A 22634-nucleotide genomic window follows, 5' to 3' on the forward strand; every position below is an offset into this window, starting at 1 on the left:
TAATAATCATATATACACTTTCTTGAGTTGGACGTGGCTTTCTCATTAGTCACTACTTTATTCTTCAAAAATCAACAAATTAAAATTCCAATGTATATCACTTTCACTACACGCCCAAAACAAAACTCATGACGCTGCCATGACTCGTTTCCCCTCTCAAGTCTTGACAGGCAACAAATTCTTCACCAACTTCACGGTCCAAATAAAGAAAACATCATTCACCAACTTCTTCCTTTTTGTTTTCTTCTTTTTCAAAATTGTTAATCTTAAAATTTGTTGGTAGGCTCGTGTCAAGAAAAAAAAACCAATGTATATTAATTATAAAATAGCTAATATGAATAAACATTTTATGTGTTTTTTTTTATCACACTATGATCTTGAATGACAAGTTTATTAACAAAATTTTGCCATCCTTGTCGTAATCCAAATAGTTAACAAGGAATGTGAACCTTTTTTATGTTCATTTTTTTTAATAATTTGTATTTGAAGAGAAAATTAACAAAAAAAAAAGTCCTGCTGAGTAATATTAGCCACTAAATAAGACCTAATTATTAAATATGTTTCGGTATTTAAAAGAAAGGAAAAAATTTAAACAAAAATGAATAGATGATGTAAAAACACTGACATATGATTTTCATGCTTATTTAAATAATTAAAAATAGAAAGAAATATGAAAAATAGAAAATCCGCACCATCAAAAGAAATACATAAAAAAAATTACAGGAAAACCTCGTGGTTTACAGATTATATAAGTGGTAGGATTTATCTTGACTTTTGTATAAATATATAGGCTAACTCTAAAACATTTGTGGGCTCAATGTAAAAATTGTTATGAACTAAATTATAAATTTTAAAATTAAAAATAAATATTATATTTGTGAACACTATAAATATCATTTGCAAATGAGTAATTTAGATAGAATCGAAGTTTTAATTGATTGAGTTAGTTAATTAAAAATTATTTACTATCAGTCCTCAAATTTTGATGGATAAAGGTTTTTAAATCCCTTCCCTCTATTTTTCATCTGGCTAAGCATACTTTGGGTGATAAAGTTAAATAATTCTTTCCCAAAAAAAATTTGGTGGCCCCAAAAAAGATGTCCCATCCAGGATGACTAAATGTTCACTAACCCTCCACTTTTGTACAAGACCTTAACCAATAAAGAGAAGGCAAAAAACTAAAAAAAAAAAAAACAAAGAGAGAAAGAAAGAAAAGAAAAGAAAATGGCATTGATTACTCAATCTCGCGAAACCGTATAAAAAATGAATTTAATTGATTATAATTAAGATGCTTCGTCAAGGCTAATATAATTCCATGAGCGCGCGATCGATTCTTCAATAAATTAATGATTGCGGGAAATCACCCTTTGATGCAAATTTAGTTCTCCTTTCATATTAAATTATAAAATATTTTTTTAAAAAATTCAGCATCTTAAAACATTTTAATAAAAATAAAATTTTATTAATAATACTTGTTCAATATTATTTTTTTTAAATATTTTTTCTTTTCAATATCATTGCTTCAATAGAGTATTAAGTGAAGGATATTTTTAAAAATTTATATTTATATTTTAAAAAAATAAAATTGTAAAGTGTATTTAATAAATTTTATTAATACGTGAGATTTTATTTAAAAATATTTTATAATTTAAAATGAAAAGAGTAATTGAAAACGAAATGAGTCATCTCGTTTGAAATTCAATTGAGGAAAGGGATAAAGTAGTAATGTAGATGGCGGAACAAAGAAGCAATAATTGGCGCCATATTCCGAAATCCAGAACATTCAAAGCTTGAAAATGCCTTCTTTACTGTTCCAACAATCACAAAAGAGACATCTAAATAATCCACCAGTATCATAGAAGTATTTATTTGCTACTACGGATGCTTAACAATTTTCTATATCATAATTTAAATTCATTGAAAAGCCCCGACTGGTAGTGCAGGGTACGTTGTTAATATTTTAATTAATCAGGGTTTACGAAATCAGGGCATGGTACTAGGGGTTGAGTTATATTTTAATATTATGTTCTGCAGTCAAGACACAACTAAGAACGTCTCAATTAATAGAGAAAAAAATAAATGTTAGTCAAAGTACTTGGTTGTGAAACAAGAGAAGATAACATTATAAAGTTTAAATTTTATAAAATAAAAGGTAGGCGTAATATTTATTTTTTTTTTCTCAAATTGAGTGAGCCAACTATAGGAAAAAAACAATATAGAGACCGCAAAAATGAAAATCATGTTCAGTTGTATTTATTATGTCGCTTCTTTTACTTCAAAAATATTTCATAAATTTGATGTTTTAAAAGATGCAGATATTGATAAGGAGAATGGGGATTTCTTTAAAATTGCCTTTTCTTTTATTTAAACAATGAAATTTTTATATCAAGAACAAAAATTAAATTTAAGAGCATATTTTTTTCTCGTTATAACAAGTAGCGTTGCATATTCATTTTAGATTGTGTGTGAATTTATGAAATTTAAGAATCAATTATCAAAATTATAATTGAATTGTGATGAAATTGATTATAAACAAAAAATATTTTATTAAATCAATCTAATTTAATAGTTTATTAGTTTCACTAGCATAGTTATCAAACTCTTGAGCTGATTCTATGAATTTAATATTTTTACATTTTTAACTTACGAAATTATGTTAACTCATTCATAAACTCTGACTGGATACAAACTCAATTAAACTTGTTAGTTTACTTTTGAGTTTTTATTTTTTACATTTTTAACTTATAAAATGACATTAATTAATTCATAAACTTGAATTAGATGTAAGTTTGATTAAACTTGTTAAGCTCGTCAATTTTTTTTGACTTGAGGGAGTTAATTATATATTATGAAGAATTCAATTCATTAAAGTTATAAGATCTGATTTAAAGAAAAAAAAAAACTTGATATGTGAAAATTAATACTAATAAAAAAGAAAACAAAAATATTAAAAATAAGTTCCCTATTTTAAAATTTTTATGTCTTGTATATAATAATTTATCAGTGCACATGGGGTTAATTTCAATGATTTAATTTTTTAATATATTTAAATTAAATTACAATAATATTTTAATGACTATTTATTAATAGAGGTAAACTCTTATAAATTTACAATTTTAGTTTACAATATGAGTTTATATTTTTATCATGAATTTACTTAAACTCACGAGTTTAATAACTTTGATCACCACTGATTTGATCTAGATTTTCATATTAAGATGGAGTCTTAATTCAATCTAATTTATATTGTAATGAGAATAAAAAAAATTGAGTAAATCATGATCAAATGCCATTGAACAACATTTATTACTTTACAGGACAAAATAACTCTAATATTGCCCTTCAAGATCAAGGAACCTAAATATAATTATCATAAAAAGACAAAACTACCCCTCATATATATATATATATATTAACAACAAGTCTCATTCTTGTTTAATAACAATCAACTCTTTCATTAATAATTAGTAACTTTAAAAAATTAACTTGACGGAAAAGGAAAACAAATGTTGTAATTTGGTAAATAAGTCTTCATAAAAAAATCTCATTTTTATTTTAACAATAATCAATTTTTTTATTAACAACTCTCAATATATTAGTTTAGTGGTAGAAAGGAAGTGTTGTGATATATTCTTTTCGTTAAAAAATATAAGATATTTTTTAAAAAGTTGAATGTTAAAAAATATAAAGTATTTTTAGTCTTTTAAGATGTAATTTTTATTTTTTTTAAAAGTGTCCCTATTAAATGAATCATTTTACATTTATTTTAAAATGAAACACTCAATTAAATAAGAATAAATATGAAAAGATAAGATTAGCTTAAAAATAAATAATTATTTTATTAAAAGATGAGATTCATTTAAAAATAACTTATATTTTTTAACCGAAAAAGTAGTGAACAAGTCTCTACGTAAAAAAAAATTATTTCTATTTTAACAATAATTAATTTTCTTATCATAATAAATAAATATATCTATATATATAACAAACAGTTTTAGCTTTTCATATAAATTTTAATTTCATTTAAATTTTTTAATCTTGCATAGTAAAATTAAAATTATTTAATGCAGTATGGTAATAAATGTTGTTAAGTAATTCTGGGTCGTGATTTTTGCTACAAAATTTGAGTTGGGAATATGATGACTGGGGATCAACTTTTTGGCGGAAAGACAGTTTTTCACTGTTAGGGTAAGATGGAGTCATGTTGTGCTACGCGATGGATACACTCTCTCACTGCAACTGTACCTTGTTATGAGAAAACCTGTCACCAACTGACTCCAATATCAATATATCATACACTCACTCTCATGTCTCTACTCCCTCCCTCTCTCTCTCTCTCTCTCTCTCTTCGTCGTCTTCTTCTTTTTCTCTCTCTCCTGTCACAAGACCTCCCTCCCTCCCTCCCTCCCTCACTCCCGCGACTGACATATCTTTCTCACCCCGCCTTTTCCTTTTCTTAATTTATACAAAAAGAAATAAATAAGAACAAATATATAATGCATCAATGACTCTGTCTTCCTCTGCCTTTGCCAGCGCAACACTATCTCAATCCAAGTATCTTTCATCCTCCTCCTCCTCCAATTTTCCCTCTCTTTTTCTTCTCTGCTCAACCAAACCCATCTTGCATTATTCTTATTCCCTCTAAATTAACCCATTTCCCCCTCTAATTTTAATACCCCACCACTACTCCCCCCTCCCCCTGCAGTTCTGAATCAGATCCTTTTTAACCCCACTCCATTTTTGCTTGCCGGTTAGTTGAGCCAAATGACTCGGCTTTTTCGATCCAAATCTTGCGGAGTCGTGGGTCGCACCCAGCTCAACCCACCCACACCGAGTCCGGTTTTTCAGGATGTGAAAAGGGACGACGACGAGGAGATGGAGGAACAAGAAGAGGAGGAGGAGGACGACGACGACGAGGAATTGGAAAGTGAAGACGATGAATCGAGTAACCCTGTCTCGACGCCGTTCATAAACCCTAGCTCGAAATCCGGCGGAGCGGAAAGTCAAGCTCGCCAGAATCAGAATCAGTTTGCGATATTGGATGTGCTGATGGCGGTGCTGAGGAAATCGCTGGTCACTTGTAGTGTCGAGAGAGAGGATGTTTCTTCCTTGGACATAAGCTGGCCAACGGAGGTCCGCCATGTATCTCACGTTACCTTTGATAGGTTCAATGGGTTTCTGGGTTTGCCTACAGAGCTCGAGCCGGAGGTCCCCAGGAGGGTGCCTAGTGCCAGGTAAAGCCATTATAGTTTTCTTTTCTTTTCAAACTATAGTATGTCCAATTTGTGTTCAATTTTGCTTGCTATCTCGGTAGAATTTGATGCAGTTTTATTTTTTACATATGCATAGGGGACAATTTTGCTTCCTTAACGCATTTAAATTCTTTGCGTGCGTCAGAGTGTCCTGAAAGACGAATTCGGGTTCTTTGTATGGTGGCTCAGTTAAGGGGAGCTTCTATGTCCCCTTTTCTGTGTTTCTTGCAAGTTCCACTGCAGATCTTTTACTTTTTTTTTTAATTAAAAAAAAATTCTGAAAGTTATGCGAGCCTTCACCAGTAGTTTTGGTTTGTTTGATTTAGTCAAATGCAGATATGTTAATCTGCTCAATATGTTAACATTAGTTCTTAATATGTTAATTTGCTGATTCACATGGTCAGATTACTCGGTAAAAGATATTCAGATATCTGTTTGAATTTGGACTGCATAATCGATACAATTAGAAAAGGATCCTTATATGTTCTTGCCATGTTTGTTGTGAATCCCTTGTTTCTCCCTCTACAATTCACCGGGTAAGGAAAAATATGCTAAGGTATCAGTGTGTTTGTCCTGAGGCACTACTCTAGTTGTCTTTCTGATTCCAGCTAACGTTGTTTTTTGGACTGAATTCTCATATCATCTTTGCATCATTCAGTGTGAGGGCATTTGGGGTTTCTGCAAAGTCGATGCAGTGCTCTTATGATTATAGGGGAAACTGTGTCCCCACAATTCTTCTGACGATGCAAAAGCGATTGTATTCAGAGGGAGGCCTTAAAGTATGTTCTATATCTATGCAAATTAGTTGTTAAAGAATATTTTAATCATGCTTTTTGCATCATGATATTGAGATTTAATTTGATGCCTGCAATTCCTGAAGGCAGAAGGAATATTCCGAATCAATCCAGAAAACAGCCAGGAGGAGTTTGTTCGCAGTCAGCTAAACAGGGGTGTAGTGCCTCATGGAATTGAAGTTCATTGTTTATCTGGTTTGATAAAGGTAAAATAGGTCCATTTCAATGAATAGAAGTCTAGACTACCCTCTTGATCAAGGGGTTTATGTTGAAGTTAATATAGCTTTGTTAATTAAGATAGATTTGTATGTGATCTGCAAGATGAAAGTGAAACAATTCAGCTATTTACGAGGAAGTCATGTTGAGATTGGTCAATTGCACATGGTCATGCCATTTAGTCTAATCTAATTATAAACTCTACATGCATTAACTACTTCTCATGTCTTCTTCCTTTCATGTCTCTTAGGCTTGGTTTAGAGAACTTCCAACAGGAGTGCTTGATTCTCTCACCCCGGAACAGGTGATGCGCTGCAACACAGAAGATGACTGTACTAAACTAGAGGAGTTGCTTCCTCCAACAGAAGCTGCACTGCTTGACTGGGCCATCAATCTGATGGCAGATGTTGTGGAGCATGAACAGTACAACAAGATGAATGCTCGAAATATTGCTATGGTTTTTGCACCCAATATGACCCAGGTTCGTTACACTGTTAGTTATACTCAACATCGTATAGTTGGGCCTATTGGTGCAGAATTCAAGTTTCTGGCACTCACTACCAGAAATGCTTTTAACAGATTTAACCTCCAAGAAGCAGGAATGCACTTGTTTGACATTTATAACACGGAGATCACTGCTAACCCCTACCACTTATGCACTAATCTACTATTATTGATGTGGACAACTGAATTTCTGAATGCTGGATTTTTTTGGTGGTTTTTTGTCCGGATGATTTTAACGCTTTATACAACTTGTTTCAATCAAATTAATCATGATATGCCATTAGTTAACAATAATCAAAGATTACTGAATCCTAGACCTAGTGACCAGCAAGTGCATCCTCTTTGTATATTGATATTTTCATTTGAATATAAATTCCCTTGGGTTATTATGCAGATGGCTGATCCTTTGACTGCACTAATTCACGCCGTGCAAGTAATGAATTTTCTCAAAACTCTGATTCTGAAGACCCTTCGAGAAAGAGAGGAATCCGCTGCTAATGAGAGGATGATTTCTTCGTGCTTGGATCCTCCCTCCTGCAAAGACGATCCTGTTCCTCTAGATTTCAAAAGCAAGGAATTAGAGGAGCAAACTGAAGATGTTAATGCCAAGAAATCACCACCTAGAAGAGAGTTGTTGAGTGTTGAGGAGAAACTTGGGATCCCTGAGGAGAAGGGAAATAATGCAGATGACGGGGAATTTGTATCTGTTTCAGGCGGCAGCACGCCTTGTAGATACGAGAGTGGCGGCACTATAGAAAATAGGTATAGAAGTAAATATGATAGTGAACATTGGCTAAGATTGAGAAAGGGTGTACGCAAGCTATGCAGGCACCCAGTATTTCAACTGACCAAGTTCAAGAAGTCTGCAAGTGTTGGCATTGTAAATACTAGGGGAAGAGGTGGAGAGGCTTGGGCTTAGAACTATTGTAAAATGCGCTGTTTTTTTCTTCTTTTTTTGTTTGTTTGTGTGATTTGATATATACAGATGATTGTGTGAGATTGCGTTCTATAGTTTAGCATAGCTTCAGTTGTAACTTGTGCTTTGGCTTTTCTAGTGGATATAATTTGCTGGAGATGTTGAGACGGCACTCTTGGAAGCTGTGTATCTAATGACTAGCCTAGAAAATGTTTAGTTTCTGACACAATAAAATTAGAACTTTATCGCCCCAATGTTTTAGGTTATGGAACCGAAGGCAGATGGTTTGGTGCTCCGATGAGGAAGGAATGCTAGCTTTGCGGGGAAAACTTGGATATTATTCTTGAGATCCTTTATGTACTGTTAATTTATTGCCAAATGATTCATGTAACTTCCTGAAAGCTGAAGCAAGAGTTAGCTTTCGAGATTAGACATAGCAAGAGTCGGTGGGTGTCTTTGGCAAAGAAGAATTTGCAAGCCAACACCTAAGCTGGCTTACATTTGTTTGTTATACTTTTTTCGTGGTTTGGTCATGGCAGGGACGGATCTAAAAGCTAATGAATGAGGGCCAAATTGAAAATAAAACATTGAGTTGGGGTGAGGGCAAAATCTGTTTAAAAATTTTTTACAAGCAAAACTAATACCCTGGTTTAAAATATAACTAACCTAAACAAGTAACCTAAAGATTTATTAACCTAGATATTTGTGTAAATATATATTCTTCTCAAATTATAAGACATTTTTAGACAAAATTTTACATACTAATAAATTTTATTAAATATATTTAACAACCTTATTTTTTCAAAACAAAAATATAAACTTTTCAAAATACTCATCATTTAATATATTGAAAAGAAAAGTGATGAAAATTAATTATAGAAAGAGAAAGGGTAATATTAAAATTAATACATTTAATGAAACCTTAATCTACTCAAAATGTTGGGATGGAAAAATTTTTTTAAAAGTGTCATATAATTTGGGACGGAAGGAGTATCTCATTCATCATGGAATGTATTGGTAATTGAGACTAAAGGTAAAAAAAAAATGTATTGGTAATTAGAACTAGAAATGAAAAAGAAAAACAATAGTATATATTTTTATAGGAACAAAGGCTTTATTAGTATGCAATTTTTTCTCCCCCAAATACTGCTAATATTTTGGATTAAAGGGGTCCTTTTTTACCAAGGAAGCATACAAGTTTTTTTTTGGGGGGGGGGGGAGGTGGGAGGAAGCAGCCCTTCTTGCTCTCTTGGATACATTTCTAGTCCATAAGTAATACTAACAAAAATTCAACATGAGTCTATATTGTTACTACTAATAGAGACGAGAAATGGATGGGTCAAAACGATATGAGCTTAAGCCTATAAGCCCAGTTACTCTAAAACCAATTATTTTTTGAAACCCAATTCTTATTTATAAGGCTTAAGATTGAGCCCATAAATTTACTTCCATTATTTTTTTTAAATTTAAAAAATCAAAATTTTTAGCTATAATATTTCATTTGCTTTTATAAAATACAAATTATAATGTTAAAAATTTAAAATAAAAAATAAAAATTTTAATTTTAAAGTATAAATATATATATATAGTAAAGTTTAAATTTAATTTAAAAATTAAAAATATTTTATTTTTAGGGCAAAAATAAAAAAGGGTCTAAACAAGCTGCTTGAACCTCTTCCCTTATCTTTAAGGCTTATTAGGGCCAAGCTTTGAAGTTTGATTTTTCTATAAAAAAAAATCATTTTTTCAAACTTGAATCCTTATAAAAAATAGGATTAAATAAATAGCCCGTCAAGCTTAACTCTTATTCACAACTCTAACTATTAAAATAAGTTCAGAGATGATGTTTTCACCAATAAAGTGTTTACTCTTATAGACTTGTTGATGACATAAAAACAATGATTTTTTGTCTTCTTTAAAATGTTTGACATTGATTTTTATCACAATTTTCCACTTTTACTCTCTTTAAATTTCAATGAGAAAAATGATACAATTAAAATACTCCCTCTGAACTACAATATAAAGCATGTTCTAGAAACTTTATTTGATTTAAAATATAGGACATTAGGTAACTTTTATAATTATTTTTCTAATTATATCCCTACTTTATTTATTATTTTTTAAAAAAATGATGTGTTGAAATTTTAATTATCATTATCAAAGCACTTATATAGGAAATTTAATGAGGGGTAAAATTGAAAAGATATAAATTTTTTTAAAACTATAAATTAATTACCAATATTCTATATTTTGGTCCAAAAAGAGTATGCACATGTAATAGAAAGGGTTAAGATATAAATTTGCCCGGAAAGTTTTAAGAAAGGCACAGTTGGTATCTAAGGCGAAATGTTACCCCACATTTTTTTGAACAATTTTACCCCAACAAACAGAATATCAATTCTTCTGAGATGGGATCTATACATATTGTTGCCACATGTGCTACAGACCTTTTGACTGTTGCCATGCAGGTTGGTTTTTCCTCTTCTTCACTCGTACCTTTTCATCTTCCTCCTCACCTCTCCATTGTTATCTTTGGCTTCCTCCATCATCAACGGCCACTTGCTTGAGCTTCTTCTTTGCTTGAACAAGAAAAGAAAAGAGATTTGCAATCCCAGATAAAATATATGCACACATCCCAAAGACTCTGGTATGCAATATATGCATGCAGCCTATAAATACACCCCGATCTCCTCCATAAAGAAGCCAAGATAACTAAAAATATATATACGAAAACAAACCCAGAAAATAAATGCAAAATTCCCATTTTCATTATTAACCACTGAATAGTCCGCATTTACTAAAATGCAAATTCCTCCAGAATCAGCCACACAATCATGAGAACTCAAATTGATACATTGATGACTTGTTCAAGAGATTCAAAAAGTGTACGTGATGGGCGAATATGGCGGTTGTGGACACAGAAGAATGAAGGTGATCTGAATTCGGATGAGTAGCTGTGAAAACGGATGACGAGTTTCATTCTGGACTGTTGAATGGAGAGAAGCACGATGCACGACCGGCGGAGTCATTCAAAAGTCTGAAAGAAAAACTTGAAGTTGAAAGCGAATTCAAGAAGGTTGTGAGAGAACTGAATATAGTTGAGCGGGTAAGAAGCTGATTCGGAATTGAATTCACTTTACCTGGGTCAACCATAGTGAAGAGGTTAGGTCAGCTACAGAGGACGAGCTTAGTGAAGCGCCGATCATGGTAGAGATAGAGCGACCATGATAAGTGCAATGTTGAACGTGAAGGGTGTTGAGAATGTTAAGCAAGTCATCGATGTGGCAGTTGAGAGTAGTATAGTAGTGGAAATCAAAGGAATCAAGATTAAAAGATGAATAAGTTGTGTTCGGTGAGGACTATGGTGAGCAAGATTTGGGGACGACAAAGGTGAGGTGAAAAGGGCAACAGCAATGGTCAGAAAGTCTCCTCCACACGTGGCAACAATTGATGGATCTCACCCAACAAGATTAACACCGTTTGGAAATCCTGTTAGTCCAGGCAAAATTGTTTGATTTTAAAAAAACATGGGGCAACATTGCACTTTTTAAGACGTGAGGATGCTGAAAGAGATGAAAAAATTGGTGAGCCCGACCCTTAAAAAACTTACCCTTGAAACTCAATTTTTTAAATTTTAATTGAATTTTGAGACTCAAATACTTATTGAAAGGTCTAAGGGTTAGGCTCGAAAGCCTAAATTCAAAAAATAAAAAATAAAAAAATTAATATTATAATTTAATGTTGTTATTCTGAAAAATAATTTAATTCAATATTATAATATTTAACATTATAATTTAATTTTAAAATTTAACATAAACTAAATCAAAGTCTCTCGTTATCTAAAAAATAAATAAAAGATTTAAAAGTTTAAATACATGTTAGTTGATGCCATCGTAATTTACAACAGAGTTTCATAAACAAAATAAAAAGAAGGATGTCAATATAATCGTCACAGGTTAAGATGAGGAATCAAAATTTTTAAATCAAATTAAAATTTTAAAAGTGATTAGTAAGACATTCATGACCTAAAAAAAAAAGTCTATACCGAAAGAGGAATTGTTTGAAAGTAAAAGAGCTAAAAAGTCAAAACAATAGAATGTTGAGAATGAGACATTAAGTCAAGAGATGCTAATTCAAGAGACAAGAGGGAGAGGCAAGACAATTAAAGAAAAGGAAAGGGCATGAGGAAGAGGTTGAGTTGAGAGATAAAGAGAGCTAGAGAACTTGAAATGATCGAATGTTTAGAGTTTTTTTTCATTTGTCAAATGGTGCATTCCAAGATAGAAGGAGAAAAAAAGAATAAGAATTGGAGGGCTATTTGGACCTGAGCTCTTTTTTTCAAAACTTATCAAGGCCAGAAGCACAATTATCTTAAAAAATTTTTATTTTTAAGCTTGAACCCTTATTTAAATAGGGTTTTTAAGCCTGACTTTTATTCTTGACTTGAAATACTAATCATGTCTTTTTGAAAACTTTTTGGACAAATTTGTATTTTAGCCTTAGTAAGAACAAAGTTAAATATTTATTAATTTTTTAGAGTGTCAATAAATTTTAATTTTTTAATTTAAATAAAATACATTAAAAATGACTTGTAAAATCCACTGTAAAGATAATACTTGAAAGCCACTGGTTTGGTACGCTGTTTTTTTTTTTTTGGACGTCAAACGTCAAAATATCATTTCATATCCAGCAGACTTTTATCGTTGTCTCTTGTTAACCGGACCATCTTATTGTTATATGCTGCAATCGCAGTTAGAAATACATTCATGAATTCTGCCTATTGATGAGGTCACATCATTTAAACCCACTCTCAAGTGACCCAACCCTCATCGGCGCGTGACTTGGTTAATCGATGATCGCGTAAGATCTACTTTGTGCACTTTCTCCTGTTCCAAAAAATTGGGCCCTAAATGCAAGATTTTGATAGCCCATAAACTAATCCAATGTCCTTTCAATCCGTCATACGATAGCCCAGAGAGGCCTAAGAACAAGATTTTGCCTTTCAATCCGATGTCCTTGGGCCCTTGACCCTATACAGCCCATATTTATAAAACACTTACAGGATTAGGGGTGTTTACTTGACGAGACTGAGACACCCTTATCCCGTGTCTCATCTCAAAAAAAGATCAGAATTAAATTTTTATTTCATGTCCCATTTTGTCTCAAAAATCATCCCGTCTCGTTAGGAATTGGGACAGGATGGGAATGAGATTAAGACTTCTTGTATTCTGATAAATTAGACAATATTGAAGAAAGATCTAAATAATAATATTTATTAAGTTTAAAATCAAAATAAGATATCCATATAAATTACAATAATTTAAAGTTAATTATTGAATTATATTAATTATGACTACAAATTATGATAGCAATTACAAGTGATTTCTAGACTATAAGAGCAACAACAATAGAAAAACTAAGCACAACATCTAATTATTATTATTTTATTTTAGTTGAGATGTGCTAAGTTAATTACTCTTTCAAAAATAAAGTAACAAATACAATATAAATAAAAGTTATTAAATAAATAGATATAAAAATAAATTATATTAATATAATTAATATATTATAAAAAAAGATATTATCATATTTACTCTATGTCATTAAAGTTATCAATATAAAAAATTTTAATTTTATATAAGAATTGTAAGAATTGAAATTATAATCAATATAATTAATATAAGTATAAATTATATTAATATAATTAATGTATTTAATGTATATGTTTAAAATAAAAAATTATATATATATATATATATATAAAATATTCAGGATCGGGATGTCTCGATGGTAATTTCGTATCCTGTCCTATCTCGAAGCCCTTTCCTATCTCATCTAGCAAAGTTCCATCCTGATTATTTTCTGGTCGGGATGAGACTCGTTTCAATATGATTAGAATGATACCGAGTCAATTGGGATGAGTACAGATTGAACACTCCCGCATAAGATTCTTGATGTTCAGGTATATTTTTACACAATGTGTATAAGTAATTATCTTTAAATCACATATGCATGTGCTTAAGATTAATGTCTTGCGAAATATTGGAAGTATAAGAAAGTGATTGTGTGTACTATTTTAATTAATCCCTTATATTGGTTTCAAATTAAAGCACTGTCGTTATCTAATCACTTTTAATTTTAAAACTTTTCTCCCGGCGAGGGTATAAAATTATAATAGCGTGCTGAGTAAGTTGTCTTTTCAAACCCCCTCCTTTGGAATCAATCCCTCAAAAAATATGCACACACAAACAATCTTTTCCTCTTCTGATTCACTCTAATTTCTTTATCCTTCTTAAATAAAAACTATAAGTCATGTATATCTTATAGAATCTAAATACGGATCGATCTCATAACCTAAGTTTGGCTTCCCATGTTTAAATTGCTTGTCTCCTTTAATTTGAAAAGCTGATGCATTAGTTTAGTTTCATTTCCTAATTTTTTTTTTACCTGAATTTGTTTTCCTAAATACCTATTCATACATGGGACAGCATTACCTAGGGCGGAAGAGAAGGTGCCAAAATATCTATAAAAAAATATAAATAAAGAGAAAACACATAAATTTTAATTTGATTTGTCCATCGCTACGAATCAAGCAAGAGATTTACAGGTGGGTGCTAATGAATGGATCATCTGGGTAAAGAAATAAAAGACAAGGGAATTTGCAGGAGGGCTGCCCCACGAAAAGCATAGCACAACAAATGCATTAAAGTACGTAGGGAAGGAACTCGGTGTTAATTAAGTAAGCTTAATAAAAACAAATAAATTATATAATGAACGAATAATGTAAGAGATAGAGACTAGCCGGTTTTGTTGTATCATGCATGGGACCATTTTATTAAAAAGATCGTCTGAAAAATAAATAGACACACACATAATGAGCAGAGAGAATCGAGGAGAAAAGAGAAGATTGTTATTGTAAAAATAAATGCTTTAATGTTTGTGTGGTTATGTTAGGTGGAATAAGTTGGACATATGTCCCATGCACTACATACCTGCCTTCAACATTTCATTCAGTCGCTATAAGTTCATCATCTGCATGTTACATTGCATTTTTGCTGCTACTCATTGACAGCTCTCTCTAGATCGGTGAAAGTACTAAATAACGTGTGACTCAATATCATTTATATATTACACATACAACTTATCTAGAATAACATTGTAGCAATATGTGGCAGATCAACATGTAGCTGTTGAGAGTGGGCATTGCCCCCACTCAACTTGAGAAATTTATAAGTATTATAACTTTTTAAAATAAGACCCCAATGATTTTTGAACCCATTAGATCTAAAATAAAATATTTTTTATTTTTTTAAAAAATTTGACTAATCTAATCTACACATTCAACTTCAAACTTATTAAATTTAAATTTAGATTGTTGCTTATTAAATTTAAATTTAGATTGTTGCTTTTTTTTTTATTTCTCTCCAGTCTCCTTTTATTGGAGGTAATTCTATTTGATACATGAATGGGGGCATTTCTACTATGAGGACTCAAACTTGGTTCACCACGTTGTAAGTAATTAACACTTTCTATTAGTTCTAACCCCTTTTTGTTAGATTATTCCTTTTAAAAATAACAGTAGTTTAATTTATCTTTTCATTATTTTTAAATTTTATATAATTTATGCCCCCACTAATTTAGAGTCCTATGGTTGTGATCTTGAGATTTAATTATAAGATATGCCAATTAATACAAACCCAAACTTAACGTTAGCTATTAAATGCTCTAGTTGAAAAGTTATTAATTGTTAGTATGTTATTGTGATATTGTCACATTTGTCAAATTTCCCCTTAAGAATACACGTAGTGTAATTTTTAAAAAATCAAACATTGATTTTTGTGTTTAAAAATTAATGAGGAATATTTTGTAAAAAAAAGCTAAATTTAAATAAAATTATTAAAGATATGTTTTTTTATTTTAGAAAATGTTCTGCGTTCATGTATATTTTAAAATTAAAGCCAAGAATTGTACAAGTAAACAAAGTTCATTTGAAGCATAAAACACACACACTCACTGACTCTTGTTTGTGAGGAAACGAGGGATATGTAGTTGGCACTTGAGAAAAAATTGTATATGAGGAACGCTAATGAAGTGATGATGGATCAGGATTATAGTTATATGGATTCTATGTATATAAGAATATTCAGATTTATATAAAAATCGAGAAGTAATTGTACTTACTTTATTATGGATAAAATTAATCACATAAAAAATGTGTGAAAACAAGTTAGAGATTTTTATATCAAGAGTTAATGCTGGGAAGGATAAACAATATAATCAGCATTTAATATGAAAAGGAAAACTTGGGGGGGGGGGGAGTGAATTGTAAATGACTTGTTGAGCATGATCCATCGCATGGGGCATTTGGCCATATATAATATTTCCTCTGTTTTAAATTATAAAACACTCTCAAACAAAATTACACATATCACTAAAGCTTTTTAACTACATTTTATAACTTTATTTTTTAAGACAAAAATATAATCTTTTAAAAATACCTTCATTTAATTCACCATTTATAAAATAATATATGGGAAGGATAATATTAAAAAAGTATCATTAATAAAATATTATTTTTATTAAAGTGTCTTATATGTTAGGATGTTAAATAATCTCTCCCAATAGTATATTATAATTTGAGACGGAAGTAATATAATATATGGATAAAGTTTTTTTTTTTAAAAAAGGCATGAGGGCAACGATATTATATGTTTATATGTTTATTTATAATATATGTTGTAATATACTATTATTATATACATCCACATGCCTCTTTATACTCGTCTCTAGCAAAAAGGAGATGCATGCTAAATCAGGCTGCCAATCACTGTTGTCGAGAGGGATATATTGTTACAAAAATGTCAAGTTGATAGCTAATTAAGATAAATAATTAAAGAAGGAATTAAGGGAATTATGATATGATCAATATCTTCCTAATATAGCATTAAAGGAGAATAGATATAGGAGAGTTCGATGTGAAACAAGAAAGAGAAGAGCGGGAGAGAGGAGGGAGGAAAAAGAACAAATTGTATAATTCTCATTCAAATGTTAAAATTATTTACAAAGGAAACCTTAGCTTTATTTATAGACCTTTAAAATTAATAAAGAATAATAAAGTAATAATGCAAATCTACCTAAAATTAATAGAATATGATAAGATATCTAGCTAGTCTAAATATAATATTTTATTTGATAATGCTTAAAAGATAACAAAGATAATCTAAATTTACCTAGATATCTTATTTCATCTCAAATAAATAAAATCTAAATGCTAAATCAAATAAACTAAATCTTAGATGCTGAATTAAATATTATAAAATAAACCCTAGATCATATTAAATATGATTTCCATCTATAGGATTCGCACATGATATTCAGTTATTCACATACTTTTTTTTTAAATACTATTTAATTTGTCCCCTAATGTACTGTATATACACCATGAATATAAGGAATTGGGATGCGTTTCTATGGTAACATTCATGTTTAAACGAGCTACTGAGAAGTTGATCACGCAAGGTCATGCTGTTTCCCTTGAACAATTCTATCGCCAGCTTGTTCCAAAGCATACATCAACGCAAGTTTTTCTTCTTCGATTCATATAGATAACATCATCAAACCCGGAAAGTTTAATGGTGTGCAAAAGTCAACCCGTGTGTGTGTGTGTGTGTGTGTGTGTGTGAAGGAATGGAGGCTAGCTAGGTAAGTTAAATGAGGGAGATATTTGTGAGGGTGTGTGTGTGTGTGTGAGGAAATGACGAAGGAATGGAGGCTAGCTAGGTAAGTTAAATGAGGGAGATATTTGTGAGGATCCACAGGGGACGAAGCTGCCAACTTGCAAGCACTTCATGGATGGGAGGCATGCAGGAAGTAGCACATTGAATTAATGTCATTGTCGTCTCAGTAACTTGGGAATTCCAGTAATTTGGTGCTTTTATTTCATACATCGTCGCTCCATGGATTGATTTGACATCTTCAAGCATGGCCTCTTTGTCCTTTACTGTACTTCTCTCTCCCATTCAATGCCGTCGTTATGTTTCGCTTTCATTTTTTTCTCGTTGAGTAACTTGCTTCCATGCACACCCACGCACGCGTTTATCTTTTTTAACCTACCCAAATAAGATTTATCATGGGGAGTTCGATATATTTTGCTTCTAGGGAATAAAATATGTTCTCTGAATTAAAAAAATGTATACATGTTTAAGGCAAAGGTGTGTGTGTAAGGAGTGACTTGATAATCACTAAACTCAAGAAGCATGGTGTTGATGCATGTATTGTGAATTTATGATATGAATGGATGGAGATGGGCGTGTTGATGTCACTTCATTTGATGTGAATCTAAGAACATGTCTCTCTCAAGGATGTTATGTTTCTTTGGCGCCTTATTAAAACATGTGAGGATTGTATGGTCCGGACAATTACTAATACCAAATCAAATTATTAGGGGGAACAAACATGATCTGCGCGGCTTCCCTCTTGGCAACTTGTGCAGAAAGTAAGCATGGGATATAATCAAAACACACATTCAAAAGTTCATGAGACCTTATGTTTTATTATTATTTATTAAGTTTAATTTTATTTTATATGAAAGTTCTTATATCAACTTAAATCCACTTACATTTAAACATTATAACAAAAATTGTATATCCTTTGTCTAGCTCTTCTTTTGTGTTCATGCATGCATGTATGTAAATTGTTGTTTGAAAGTATTTTCTAGGAATTGATATATACGAGCTCTTCAAAGGTTCACTTAGAGCAGAGAGATTTCAACTTCTGGTGGTTTAGAATTTATTAAGATTCAGAGTCATGGCTTTATTTAGCAATAGATCAACGATGATGTTTTTTTTTAATTATTCACAAGTAATCTTTAATTTATCAAAAACAATCATGTTCGAGACATATTTTCAACACACTAATCACACATCAATGTGAGAAAAACTTGAAATGTAATTTCAAATATAAGACGTAAAAATAAATAATTTATTTAACAAAACAGAATTTGAGGTGCAAATTAGGCAGTTATATTATTCCTAGTGTATGGTGTCCTATAAACACTTATACATAGAGATTGAGTTGATGGTTGACATTAGCAATGGCAGAGCTAGGACCTTCGGTCAGAGGGGCAAGATATTATTTAAATATTAAATAATTAATTTTTTGCCAAAATTCATTTTTAATTATATATAAATTACATATCTTATAACTAGAGCTTGATAGTAATTCTTAAGAATTTATTTTAGTTCAATGTTATATAAATTTGATTTATATTCTTTAAGTGAAGATTATTACTCTTTCAAAATCTAATGACAATTTCACCCTAACATGAATCGTATTTTAACAAGAATATCTTTAATTAATTAAAAAGTTAAAGAAATGCAAGTTTAAGATAATATTTAAACAAAAAAATAATATTAAAAAAAATTGTTTTCTCAAACTTTCACAAATATCACAAATAAAATATTAAAAAAATCTCCATTTTTTTTTTGTGCCAAATCTCCTTATCTCCTCTTTCTCACATTAATTACTGGCACTTTCTTTAAGTCTTCCACCTACTTTCAGTTTTCTCTCTCCCTCCCCCCTCTTTTTCAAATGAAGCAGAGAATAAATATCAAAAAGTGCAAAATTAGAAAATAGAGAGAGCAAGTTCTAAAACTGATATATAAATACCTCATTTCCAAAATCTCAGGAGGTGCATTTGCCCACCCTGAGATGTATGTAGCTCTGCCAGTGGACACTAGGGCATGCCAAAGAATTACTCTGTTTGGACGAAGTTGTTGCATGAACTCACATGTCCCTTGTTCAAGATGTGTTTACTTTATGAGTATGATTAAATCCTAAAAAATCAATGAAATATGTTTCATGAAAAAGATCTATCTGTAAGTGAACGCCCCTAAGCACTAACAGGGAAAGACAGAGATAATATGGCCATAGAAGAGCCCAAAGTGGAGGGATTGGCTGCAAAAGCTCATAAAAATAAACGAATGCTCATTCCGTCGATCAATGCGAGGAATCAGGATTTCGCATTCCTAGCTTTGAAATGACACAAATGTCCCCTATTTATGCCCGCAACTTAGAGATAATGCTGGCATGTGCAAGGAGGGTAATTGCGGCTGCTTTCAAATTAATGCCAAAACAAAATATATCCTTGCCACAAACTATTTTATTTAATGAGGTTAAGGTTTCAAGTTCTCCTACACAATAAAATAATAATTATAATCATTTACTCACACCTACTGTTCACCAATCGTTTGCGTTGGCTTAGGGTTTTGGCAGGCCGTTCTCATTTTTTGTGTTTGTAGGTTTAGATAATGTTTTTTGGCTCTGGATTTTAATGTGAAGAAGAATAAAAAGGGAGACTTCTTCGGGGTGTGAGGAATAAATTATGTTTCTCTCTGGGTTATGCTTAATTTTCTTTTATTTTTATTAAATTAAATTAAAGATATAAAACAAAAAAAAATTATTGTACCCGTCACTTTTCATACCATGCCAAACACATTTCAAGCTCATCACAAAATTTCTTCGCCGTACGTTCAGATCTATTCTTTTTCATTCATTTTCCTTATCAATCTTTCTATTAACTAATTAAACGGAACCGAAACATTAATTCGTCAAAAGCTAGCAAAACAACGCCCGAAAAACGATCGTTCAATTCTCACAACCGTCCATTGATATTAACATTGTGCAATAAAAGTATAGGCCACGCACGGATTTTCCTATGTTGTGGCTATGCTGTGCATGTGCGTCAAGGAGAGAAAAAATTATATAAAAATACTAAAGTATGAATAGATTATTTTAACTTTATGGCGTCAATTAATACAAACGGTCTTTCGAACATGATTGCCTCTAAGATTTTCAGTAGAAGAATATCTATGTGAAAGAAAATAATGCAATATTTAATCATTTTAATACTGTCGGTCTATAATGGTTACCTGATCCAACAAAACCTTGCCATAGTAACGCGAATAAAATAAACGTGCGATAATGGAAATACTAGCAAACCTTTTTGGCGTCTTTTGAAGACAAGCCTCCTGTATAATAAAGTATAAGTTATTCAACAACTTGTGTCATTGGATTATAAAATAATTAATCCACTCATCATGATTTCAGGGAAAAATCTTGACTAAATCGTGCTTCTTTCCCATTTGTATACTGTGTTAGAAACTTAGAATATTCTATATATAGAGCAAATTGGATATGAAACAAATTAAAAGGCATATTAACGTATTGGTGTTGCTTTGAAGATTAGACAAAGATGAAAGTGAAAGCCACCTCTTCTTTTATTAATTAGTTAACTTTCTATCATTTTACTCCCAGATGAAATCTTTCACAAAATTCGTCATTATTAATTAAATTAATGAAACGTGATCATTATTATTTACTGTTATTAGGACGCACTTGACTTTATGTACTAGTAGTATAATTTTTTATAAACCTTCATTAAAGCATTTAAATCTCATGCGCGAAAAAGGTTAGTGCGCGCTGCTTCAATAATATTATACTCTTTTCCCAGAATATTATACTGATTAACTCATCAACTTGTGCTTCTTTTATTTCTTATCTTCATGGGCTGTGATTCATTCTCAATGAATTACAAGAAAAATATCATTTGAATCACAGTTGTTGGTGAAATGATATGTAAATTTATTCGGGTGAGGCTTATTCTTCTTATATGCCTTTATTTGTGTTGACGAGCGAAATTATTTATTGTGATTAGTTTTATACAGAAATAGCTAAAAATATTTAGTTTTTTTATTATTATTCTCATCTTCTTGGAAACCTTAGATTAATTATATATCATAGTTTAAAGAATTTATATTATTTTTTTTTAGAAAACTCTATTGGAAGAGATTTTTGTGTGTCATGACTCGCTAATTAAAGAGATGAAAGCAACAAAGTTACGTCTATTTTGTTAATTTCAAGCTATATTGGCAAATAAAGGTTTCTTTGCAATGAAAAATAATAAAGAAATAACAACATAAACTGTTTTTTTTTTTAATTTGAGGTGACAAATCAAATGTATTTTTCTATGGTGGTGCGACCTCTTTTGTCATATATATACACGAAAGAGTAATATTAAATTTTAGACAAATCATTTAACTAAAAAATCATGTCGCACCGAACTCATTCATTTTTCTGAATTTTTATATGACTCCTATAATTAATTATTTTCTTCAGGTTTTTAGCTTCCAGGCTTGTTGTGTTATAGACTTCTTCTGATAGTTATTAAAAAAATAAAGTACTAATGCTCCATCCAAATTTTTGTCAAGATTTTGTCCGACCTGGTATACTGAAAGTTACCTAAGAATTTTATTAATTTCCAAAGCACCTTGATAAATAGAAATTATTGAAACTCGACCTAATTAGCTATCAACTTTTCTAGCTGAGGTATAAAATATTAAATAAACTACATATTATTAGCCATTCAGATGTACCAGTTAGGATAACATCTCTCTTCTTGATAGGGGTGTGTATGATTTTGAGTAAAATATTCTCGTAACCTTTTTATTTTGTTTTAATTACACAGATTTTCTTCTATTTTAAAAACACACAATTTAGTCCAATTTGTTAATTTCTTTAGGAATATTCTAAAAAATTATAAAAACTTATTTTTAAATTAAAAACTATTTCCTAATATACCCTCACTCTAATAAATCCTAAACTATATTATTATTTTCATAGTTACATAATTTTATTGTAAAAAATATGTTTACAGATTTGAAATTTAAATTATTTATATAATCTCTTAAACTTAAATCATTTTATGTTATGTGATGACAAATATATATTTAAAAATTTTAGAAAACAAATAAATAAGTCTCAGTAAATTTGATAAAAATTAAAATTTTATAATATGATAAAAATTAATAAATTTTATAAAAGTGTATTTATTATATTTTTTTAGTTGTATATAGAAAATTAGTTTTTTTGGAAAATATAAATTTTTAGATGATT

General features: G+C 30.6%; 1 protein-coding gene across 1 annotated transcript; it reads left to right on the forward strand.

Annotated features, from left to right (window-relative positions):
• Nucleotides 1-4416: 4416 nt before the first annotated feature.
• LOC129290271 (rho GTPase-activating protein 5) lies at nucleotides 4417-7948 on the forward strand. The gene is made up of 5 exons (XM_054926995.1): nucleotides 4417-5234; nucleotides 5911-6031; nucleotides 6133-6252; nucleotides 6513-6743; nucleotides 7161-7948. Exons 1-5 carry the CDS (start codon nucleotides 4765-4767, stop codon nucleotides 7683-7685), a joined length of 1467 nt encoding a protein of 488 aa, XP_054782970.1. The 5' UTR covers nucleotides 4417-4764; the 3' UTR covers nucleotides 7686-7948.
• Nucleotides 7949-22634: the final 14686 nt, after the last annotated feature.

This window comes from Prosopis cineraria, unplaced genomic scaffold (genome assembly GCF_029017545.1).
Source record: "Prosopis cineraria cultivar Desert tree isolate PC_DT_omini unplaced genomic scaffold, ASM2901754v1 PC13, whole genome shotgun sequence".
Classification (NCBI taxonomy): Eukaryota; Viridiplantae; Streptophyta; class Magnoliopsida; order Fabales; family Fabaceae; genus Prosopis; species Prosopis cineraria.

Coding starts and splice junctions, on each gene's coding strand:
- LOC129290271 (XM_054926995.1), top strand. CDS start 4,765: ATGACTCGGCTTTTTCGATCCAAATCTTGCGGAGTCGTGGGTCGCACC. Junction 5,235..5,910: donor AGGAGGGTGCCTAGTGCCAG/GTAAAGCCATTA, acceptor TGCATCATTCAG/TGTGAGGGCATTTGGGGTTT. Junction 6,032..6,132: donor ATTCAGAGGGAGGCCTTAAA/GTATGTTCTATA, acceptor CAATTCCTGAAG/GCAGAAGGAATATTCCGAAT.